This window comes from Primulina huaijiensis, chromosome 15, assembly GCF_012295235.1.
Source record: "Primulina huaijiensis isolate GDHJ02 chromosome 15, ASM1229523v2, whole genome shotgun sequence".
NCBI lineage: Eukaryota > Viridiplantae > Streptophyta > Magnoliopsida > Lamiales > Gesneriaceae > Primulina > Primulina huaijiensis.
The window spans coordinates 18811431-18822354 of NC_133320.1; the positions used below are offsets into that span (position 1 = coordinate 18811431).

The 10924-nt window shown below is 33.9% G+C and overlaps 1 protein-coding gene and 1 long non-coding RNA gene across 2 annotated transcripts; one reads left to right on the forward strand and one right to left on the reverse strand.

Annotated features, from left to right (window-relative positions):
• Positions 1–1591: 1591 nt before the first annotated feature.
• Positions 1592–9086, reverse strand: LOC140959629 (AMSH-like ubiquitin thioesterase 1). Its single transcript, XM_073417561.1, has 14 exons — positions 8771–9086; positions 7306–7370; positions 7103–7178; positions 6778–6972; positions 6508–6596; positions 5612–5714; positions 5478–5524; positions 4928–5273; positions 4630–4719; positions 4444–4506; positions 4278–4352; positions 2162–2224; positions 2011–2063; positions 1592–1923 (listed from the first exon to the last, which is right to left on the reverse strand). The coding sequence occupies exons 1-14, from the start codon at positions 8888–8890 to the stop codon at positions 1752–1754; spliced, it is 1557 nt and encodes a 518-aa protein (XP_073273662.1). The 5' UTR covers positions 8891–9086; the 3' UTR covers positions 1592–1751.
• Positions 2231–3642, forward strand: LOC140959634 (uncharacterized). The gene is made up of 2 exons (XR_012172023.1): positions 2231–2541; positions 2601–3642. It is a non-coding gene; the product is annotated as an uncharacterized lncRNA (long non-coding RNA).
• Positions 9087–10924: the final 1838 nt, after the last annotated feature.

Here is a 10924-nt window from a genome sequence, read left to right on the forward strand (position 1 = left end):
TGCAAACCGTTTAGGCTTCTACCATTTATTTTGCAAAATTTGCCTCAATTTTCATAACTTGGGAATGTGTCTCTAGGTAATGAATTAAGGTCCTAATTTGTTGAATATATGATTCTAAATTTTTTAATCCATCTTGAACAGAAAATTTTCAAATATGATATGTGCATCTAATATGAAAAAATTTACCACCCAGAGGCCAGAGATGATTTACTTATTTGAATCAATAATACTAGAAGTATTTCTACTAGAATTATCAAAAGAAATTGAAAAGGTTGAGAAGTTAGGCCATATTATTCTAAAGCAACAAATATAAGTTGAAAAATATTTTTAGTTGTGTGTTTCGTTAAAATATCTATACGCAAGCAATCATTTTTTAATATTTCAAGAACTATCAATCCAACGATATGTAATATTCATATATGAACAACTTTGTCTATGATCACTCCAAATATTATAACAAAATAAAACTTTATTATTTAAACTATAAATTCATTTTTTGTTCAACAACTAATAGAAGGATTTGCACTTGTAGAAAGCTAATTTTCAAAAAATAATTTATTACTAAAAAATAAATAAGAAATTGAATCATTATAAACCAAGAAAGAATTGACAAACAAAACAATAATCGAGAGTTGATTTTTTGATAATTAAAAAAGAAGTGAGAATTAGATATTGGGACAAAATTGTGACAATAATCATCAACGGCCACAAAATTGATTAATGGTCACAAATTGCGGCTGTTGATTTCAAAGTCAATAATAATAAAAAAAATTATCAAACGGTCGGGTAGACAAACTGTCATTAAATTGTGACTGTTGATCTCCAACGGCCACTTGATCAATTAATCGCAGTCGTTGATTTAAAATTAAAAAATTTAAAAATGTCCAAACCACTGGTTCGACGGGTTTTCTACCCGTAAACCGTAATCGTACAGCCTTAGCGATGTTTCGGTCATTGTTTCTGGTCAAACGCGTTGACCCGAATAACCGGCCAGTTGACCACGGGCCGGTTTCGATTTGGTCTAGGTCAGACCTGACCCTTGGCCAGGTATACTTCTAGAGTACTAATGAATATCTTATAAAATTGAATATTTACTACACGTTATAAGATTCCAATAGCATCAATTGAATGATAATTATTTTTGTTCTCAATTGGTTATAACATTATTCAGATAATATTTTATAAACCATAGTTTATAACATATTAAAGTTTCAGTTTAGACTCAGATACCGATGAGTATTTAGTCGAGAGGAGTATGAGTATGACTCACTCAACAACCAATTAATCTATACCTAGGGTGCATGAAACTTGGACACCTTGTAACATAAAACAGATATAAATTCCAAAATTACTTGTATCGTGTATTGAAGAATATTTTCTTAATCATAATAGGAAGGATTTCATCAAAACTTGTGAAATCACATACGTTGTGTATGCTTAACATGTGGTATCTTTATACAAGTTTATGGCATATTTTTTACTCCGAAATGTTTTATATAATTCATAATAAAATTAATTCAAAGAAGTCAAAATAAGTTTGGACAATATTTTATAATTTCATACACAACATTATACTTTATAACATCAAAATTACGTATTTCGATCAGTCAAATTCAAACAAGACACATCTCTTCATCTTCGTTTCGGAAACCATATGCGATCATCTGTCCCGAAACAATACAACGACATTTCTTTCAATCGTGTCATTAATGAATGAAATTCACAAATTAATGAATCCAGTTGCAAACAGATCAACGTAGATCCATAACATCAAATCTCAAATTGGAATCCATATAAACATCGGTACAATGTCTGTATATAGAGCTACCATCCAAAGGGGGATCGTGGGAATGAAACCCCCGTCTTGGGCATTCCCTTATGACTGTCATTCCGCCTGTCGTTAACCGGAAAATGCCATGGTTTCTGAGTGAACAAAAAATTCCAGTTAAATATGCAACTTTCCGTTTGATGAAAAAAGGACATGTATGCGATGATAATGTTAAAACTAACCTGGAACAGTCTTTTGGCGCCATGACAATGGCAATAGCTTCGGGTAACATTATCTGCAAAATACATAAAGATGCGTTTGAAAAATAGTGGAAAGCTAATAAGCAGAAGCAAACCACCAAAATATAAGGTGGTCAATGAAACATGATTTTACCTGGTAGGAGTAGTGCGTGTGAATATCAATTGACGACATGAAACAAGATTGTGTCGGATGTGTCTGCATAACATCAATCAGTTAGTCAAATGTTAATACTTAATGTGGTTTGTGAAAGATACATGCTTGGTGCCAAGAGCAATTAAAAAAAATAGGCCACAAAGATATTTCAGTCCGTAAATCCTTAGGCTATGCTATGGAAAGTGTTCAATACGGACACCATATTTTTGTTGTAGACAGTAAAACTTGTCTAATGAAAAGTATCACTGAGAACTCAGCATTCTCATGCTCGAGAAAGTTGTCTTCCAACATAATATGCCACAAGTTTTCCTCACAAGTCACATCTCACTTCCTTGCAAGCTCGTCGATAGAGGAAGCAGGTTTCCTTTCACAAAATTCTCCACAGCCTTCATCCAATTCACTACAATAGAGGAAGCAGGTTTCCTTTCCCAAAATTCTCCGCAGACTTCATCCAAGTCACTACTATCCCGCGATGAAAACACACAGGCACTCCTTATCAAGACGAGCCTTAACTTTCACATGTTTGTCAACTTCATTCCAACAAAACAGCACCAAAGTTTCTTGGTTTATTTACCAAAACCATCCATGGTTTAAATTTCAGAGTCGCTGAATGGGCTCTGGAAGCATGAGATTTGAGAGTAAAACTTATTTAGTTTTCATGCATCAGATGGCACCAGCTTAAATATTTAGAGTTAAAAAAAGCAATCCCTTACAAAGGAGCAATGAAAGGTAGAACCAATACCGGAAGGGGGAAGAAAAGGATGCTTGGATACAAAAAAAAAAAAAGCAAAGAAGAAATCTTTCCTCGTGACAAACTGTAAGGGCCAAAAAGTGTTGACCGAACTGAGTAGATTATAAAGAGTAGTCGAGGAGGTGTGAAATTTTCTAGGTGTTCAGAAGTCAGCAGCTCAATACTCAGAGCAGACCATTCAGGAACCCCCTCAAACTACTTTTAGTAAAAAAATCCAACATATGTAGAAGTCGAGAGGTCAGTAGTAAGGGCTATTTCGTTAAAAGAACAGGGCTATCCAAACTGCTGACTATCCAAACGGGAGGAATCAGAGACGCACTGGAGATAAACAACATAGCAAGAGATGGTAAACCTTGGATAAATGGTTTGCCTGACGCACGCGTACATAGAATCTATAGAATCCGACATTCGTAATCGATTAGGGGAAAAAGTTCAAATTTAATAAGAACCTGAAAAACAAGGAAACCTTGATTTCCAATATATTATAATCGGAGCACCTCAAATATTATTCTCATTCGAAATATGATTTTTATTCCTAATTAAAATCCGCGTCTCTATTCCAAATTAATATAGGATTCCATGTCAATAACTACGGGGTCTTAGATAGAACATTAAGCCTGATATTCACTTAGGTTACTGTGTCCGATATAGACAGAAGCTCATTGAGTCCTAGAAGCAGTAAGTGAAGGGTAAACACCTTCTGGCTCCCTCAAAATAATCTTATGAAAATAATTATGTCATTGCTGTATAATATCTTTAAAAAATTGCATATTTTATAATGGACAAAGTAAAGCTCTGTTACAGCAGAGAGCTTCTACTTATAATTTTTTAAAGTAAATCGAGTATATAACTATTTGACTATTTTTGTCCTCATAAAAACAAGTGTTATTCCCCAATGTGATATGTCTAAAGCATATTATTGAGAATGTTATAAGTGCCAATTGTAAGTTATTGACTTTACCAGAACAAAGATGGCGGAGTTAATTCCGTCCACATGACTTGGTGGCAAGATAAAATAACCGCATAATGATGGAGTTCATAATCACTGCTATACACACCCAGTGAATTACTGAGAGAGAAACATAAGAACAAGAAGACCTGATTCTACAAACTCATATAGAAGAAGTGTAATTAAATATAAATGGACAAACATAGAGACGCCTTACTCAAAGGATAAATAAATAAAATCAATAAATAGCATTATCACTGAGCAGTTGGACCTTGAAAAACAACATATTGACATTTTACCTTACAGCAAAAACCAAAGACAGTAGAAACATATTCTATTCATGGATAATAATCCAAAAAACACACCTAATACACCAAGGACAAAATTATACGTACATGAATCCATCCAAGTGGAAAAAGACTTTGTTTGTCCTGCACTTCAAATATTTCTTCCTCATTTGTGGCTTGGCACTGCTTGACCAGAATGATTAAAACAAATTTCAGACGCTGTGAGCTTCTTGTCAAGTGATAGTGCATATGTAAGAGGAAAACTCTGGCTTACCGAGTCTGATGTTGATTCTTGCTTTGGAATAATTAGAGCTGTGATATAGAATTTTCGGTTTCTCTGTGACAAATAACAGGTGTGTTCTAAAGAATGCATCTAGTCAATAATGCTACAAATTTGAAATGATGACTTTGGTGATTGTTAAACATCAAAATAGAAGATCTAAATGGTATTGGTACTTACAAGAGAACCCGCAAGGATCCCACATGTTTCTAAGTTTTTATCCGTGTTAGACTTGGCCAGCTTCATAAAACTGTCCATCATTTGGGTTGACTGAAGAAAGAACAAGCACAATGAGTATGTATGCTTTTCTAAATTTCTTTATTGTGGAAGCTTGCTACAAACGTTAGATATTTTTGCAGAGAAATCAAGTTAAGGTCGAATATGGAATATTTAAATTAAAGAACTATTCGGTAACACCTGATTTCAGATAAAAAAACACAGATCATTCACATTGAAAAACAATACTCTAACACCTTACTATATGCAACTGCAAAGGATCTTCAGAGCGAATAAAAGAGACACTAGAAGAATTCTCCTGCCCACATTCGGGCATAGTCTCAGAATCTGGAGTTGAGGTGGGGATAAGATCCTGTACATCTACTAAAACAGGAGGAGGCGAAGGTTGTCTAATAATTTCTGTTTGCGGTACGATTTCAATAGGTTCAAAAGAGATGAGTGAATCAAATTCTTGATTCTTTATTGATTGACGATAGTTTTTTGGCTGAACTACAGATGATTCCAAAACAATTCTTTCTTGTTCCGAACTTCCACCATCATTTCCTGTCATAGTTCCATCTTTGATAGAAAGTCGAGTGTTATTGTCCCTACAAGGATCACAAAACATGTATAATCATCATATGTCCATCAACAAATCATAAACAAGCAGCGTATCACTAAAGAAAATGAAAGTTCTCAAAAACCAAGTTATATATGTAGATTACCAAGCGCCTTCAATAAAATTTAACTCGAACGATAAAATCAAGTGGCAAAAAAATTCTTAAATTTGGGGTTCAGATACATCAGTTTACCTTGAAACCTCTATAGGAGTAAAGTCGTCATTTCTTGGATATTGAATCTGCAAAAAAAATTGAAAAATAATATATATATATATATTAAAAATTGCTTTCATTATGCATATACATCAACGAATTGTCAGGACCACCTTATGAATAGGAGGAGGTTGCCATTGTCCACGTAGCCCGTTCGGGCCCAAAATAGAATGTCTAATCAGAGTTTCCTCCTTTGGGCGGGGAATACTGATTGATCTGCCCAAAAAAACAGGAAAACATTATTTGTACACATTGACGTAAGTTTAGGTCAATTTTTTGGGAAAAGTAGAATGTCTGCAGAGAGCGTCCAGTATCATGATATACAACTGTGTGCATGCGTATGTCATAAACATTCACCAATCAGTTGATCTTTGCATGCATCCAATTGATTCAAACCAGAATGTACTATGTTGTAGAGTGTAATGTTAGACTAATCTTTGTTGCCTCCTTGAATCTGTCAGAAATGATCATATTTAAATCCTTAACTATTCATCAACTATATTGAAAATTGTGATTTAATATGTCGAATATAATAGTTACATTTTTAAAAATGAGAAATTCTAAATATAAGGCCGTCTCAAGAGTATCAATAAAACAAACTAGTGAATACCATTTATAGAATAAAAATTTCCCATTTTGCAATACCTTTCAAAGAAAGTGAGATCAACATTAACATTTAAAACAGTCTTAACTCTTAATGATACAAATAGTGTCAACATTTTACACAGGATAAAAAGCAAAAACAAGTTTCACAAATTACTTCAGTTTCCAATGAGTGATTTTCAAAAGGAACTGAAATTAAAGAACTCATATTTAGGATCATATTCTACAATGGGAAATGTATTTTTTAGTTGAGGGAATGACAAGGATTTCCAGCCACAATAAAATCTAAGTACGCATACATTATCTAATTCTACATATCAGTGCCTACTCCTGTGATGAGGAATTAAGCTTTTAAAAATGCTTTCTGCTGATGAAAAGATCGACAGAGTTAACTTAAACAGCTTACATTTTACTGAGATGCTCTTCTACCGGTTTTGCAAGCAAATGAACCTTCGATCCATGATATCCAAGTTCGACAGTAGCAGGCGCTAGACTCTGTCAAACACAATAATTAGGTAAACAACTAGCTCGTGGGAAACAATAAATAGCTGACCACATCAATTCAGCAATTAATTTAAATTGAAAAAAAACTTTCAGGATCTAAGCTCATTTAAAACTGAATAGGCATTCAACTGACAGTAGACAGTACCCAACAACAAGATGGGTACTGAAGTACCTTCTTTGTATTATTATAACTACTCCAGTTTTGTTGCTTCGAATAAGGTCTTTGAACTGAAGATTCCCAAGTTAAATTTTGCCGAAAATATAGGGATTCATTTTGCCGACTAATTTGTCTTTCATGCAACTCCCTAATTTTTGCTTGAACAGCTGGCTTCAGTTCTTCAAGCTCAGTCAATGCAGCTATCAGTCTCTGTGGAATGCATATTAAAGAAAAATTCAGGAATCAATGCAGATTAGAAATTTAACCAAAAAAACGCAACATAGAAGGGGCAGCAATAACAATTATTAATATAAAACGAACAATGGATAGCAACTGTTACCCGTTTGATATAAAGTTTGTTTCCATGTGCAGATGTTCTATAGTCTCGATGGCAAGGTATTGTCTCAGAAACCAAACTAAACAAAAGACAACAAACAACATTCATCAGAACCACCTCCGGTATTTCATGCTATCTTGATACATTTTTTGGCGAAAAGGGTTGTTTGTAAAATACACGTTGAATCTCAAGACATCCTTTCTTACCTTGAGAATCGAAGAAGCATAACATACAGATCTACAACATTCTTTTCTTCTCGAAAGATGTCGGCCTACAGAATGAAATAATATTTAACTGAGAAAAGTTGGAAAACAACAAAAATATTGAAAGAGATGGATAGAGAGGAGGATAAAATATGAATCAAATAATATTTAGTGGTAAAGTGACCAAATCATCCACGAGTAAGAGAAATGAATTTGCTGTGCTACAAGCACATCTAAAAGTCGATACCATGGCATTAAATTAACAAGTCTAGTAATTCGAGTTCAAAATTAAATAAGGAGAGGAAGACAGTAGAGTAAAATAGTAAAATCAAACAATAGTATCCAAACACTGATTGAAAATAAAATTGAGTCAAAGAGAATAAAATACTTTATCACAGAAGAAAGAAACCTCTGCAAAAACCAAACTTCAGGTTTTCATGTACTTTTCACCATAATCTAAACGAAGCCAAGCATGTTCCAGTACAATGACCTCTCATATTTGATAAGCAAAAAACTGTTTCAAGGGAAACCAAAGAAAACCATGTCTGATGGTCTGGAAAAAGGATCCCAGCAACAAATAATGTGCAAGAATCTCGACGCATGCATTATAAGTATCCGTGTATCCTAAATTATTTGTCCTGGGATTCACTTCCAATCACCCAAGGAGCAGCACAATAAATGTTCACCTTCTATATTTTAGCTTACTAACTCATTTAATTGTGAAACATACTTGTTTATGCTCATAGACATCATCTGGGAAAATAGCTATTTGAAATTTGGTATGTTTGGAGATATACGCCTTATAAGCAGACCTCAATCTCTGCTCGATTTAGTCACAAACACAGCCCTCAGTTAAATGTTCCATTGGAATTCAATATTGGTGACAGCTACTGGAAAATCTCAGCTAAGACACACCCATTCTTTCAATTATTTCAGCTCAAAACAACCGATCTCACTTCATACCCAGTTCAATGGTGATGTATTCTCAAAATAGGAGGAAAATTTATATTCCATTTTTCCTACTTGTTACCAACTAGCGTGGTGTGACGCAAAACAACAATTACAACATTCCAACATGCGTTGTAATCCATGAAATTGAGTCGATGAAAATATGCAATTCCTAATGACGAAAATCCAAATAAAATTTGAACACGAGCGTGTCTAGTTCTAAATCAGTAACTTCAAATCCTTTGAATTTCTTACATACATCACTGCTCCAACACACAAACTCTGTCAGCGTGTTTAATCACGGTCTCACTTGGTACAACCCTACTGTATCACAGAAAATCATTCTTCCGCAATACACAATGAAAAACCAAAAAATAAACAAAATTCGATTCAAATTCTTCCACGAGAAAATAAATCATTGTCACTATCAAGAACCAAGAGGCAACAAGCCTCTTCAATTCGCAAATTGGTGCCGATACCATTACTGATGACAAAATACATGCGAATAAAATCAGTATACCTGCTTTAGAATGTTATCGGCTATGCGAAAGTAGAAACGGATGGAAATTCGGTTATCGACGGCGATTTTCTTCGTACTCGCCGATATGTTTATGTTTCCCTCGGGAGAAGATCGAGCCATCAGATTCTACGGATGATCTCCTCTTTGTCTCTCTTTTGAAGTCTAACTCCTTCTCAGAGGCTCGTCGGCCAACCAACCTTTGGCGGCGACTTCTGGCTCCGGCGCAACTGATCAATCAGAGAAGGTATGTCATTCAGCATGTATATATTAATTAAAAAGTCTTCATTTTTGTTTCATAGATAAACTATCGGTAATTTAGAGCAAAATACCTTGGTCAGTGTTTATATAATATTCATTCTATATTGATGTCCGAGAAAACTTGATCATAGTTTTAATTGGGAAATTTAGTGAAAAGGGCGTCGATCGTAGATTATTTTGAAAAAAAGATCCACAAGTCAATTTACATAAATGTTCTTTTATTTAAGTGTAAATACACCATTAACTTAAACTTTTAACATTAAATCAATCCATCTCATTCAGTCGATTCCAAATCGTCTTTTTCTTCCGTCGACCTCCTTTCATTTTCTTTCCGACGACGATTCTCAATGCAAATCGTCTTTTTCTTCCCATCAATTCTCGATCCAAATCCTTCCAATCTAAGCAAACTCAATCGAACAAATTCGATTTACTGCTTCTGTTTCTTCAACTCGCTTGAAGAAGAAAAGGTCGACCCAAAAACCGCAGACCAAAATTTTGATCTACCCAACATTTTACTTGATCTTGGTCGACCCAACATTTTGGTCGACCCAAAATGGCTTGGTCGACCCAAGAAAAAATTGCTTGGGTCGACCAAGTTTTGGTCTACCCATTTGTTGATCAAAGCTTTTGCTTGGGTCGACCAAGCTATAAAATGTTGGGTAGACCCAAAATTTGGTCTATCCAACATCGACCAAGCTTGGGTCGACTCAGTACTTGTTTTTGTATCTGAGTTCAGATATTTTTTAGCATTTAATATGTTTTGATAATCATTGGTCATTGTATTGATCTTTTAATTATTGGACATTATATTGATCTTTTTAATTTCGATTTAAGTATTTATGGTGAAATTTTGTTGTTGGTCAGTTTTTGGGTCGGCCATGGTGATTTCTGGGTCGACCATATTATTTATGGGTCGACCATGTTGATCTCTGGGTCGACCCATGTTGATTTTGGGTCGATCAAGGTTGCTTTTGGGTCGACCCTTTTTCTAACACATGAATCCGTATATTTGGCAAATATGACCGATAATTACTTAATTTTGACGGATAATTACACAATTTTGACCAATGTTGCATGTTTTTTACATATAAATCACATAATTTCCACAAGTATGTTCTATAATGTTAAATAATTATGTTACATGTTATGACATATGAGTCACAATTTCACAACTATATTACATATGTTTTGACATATGAGCCACAATTTCACAATTATGTTATATGTTTTAATATATGAATCACAATTTCACAACTATGTTACATGTTTTAACATATGAATCATAATTTCACAATTATGTTACATGTTTTAACATATGAATCACAAATTCACAATCAACTATGTTACATGTTATTTTAACATATGAATCACAATTTCAGAATTATGTTACATGTTTTTAACATATAAATCACAATTTCACAAGTATGTTATATAATATTACATGTTTTAACATATGAATCACATATTTAGCTGGGTCGACACAAAGTAGACCTTGTTGTTTTTGGGTCGACCCTTGTTTCTTTGCTTTTGGGTCGACCCAAAGGTATATCTTACAAAATTCAACAAAAATTAAGAGAATAAGATAATTAGAGTAGATAAAAATTAATAATAATAATAATAATAATAATAATAATAATAATAATAAACATGACATAATTATGGGTTCTTCTTGGTCAACCAAAATTATGTTGGTTGACCGAGAAGAATTTCTTCTTGGTTTGGTCGACCAACAAAATTTTGGTCGACCAAGAAAATTAATCTTGGTCGACCCATAATATTTGGTCGACCAACTTAATTTTGGTCGACCATTCTTCTGGGTGGACTCTTATTTTTTCTCAAAGTAGATTTTGGGTCGACTAAATTAGTTTTGGGTCGACAGATCCCGATTTGGTGAAA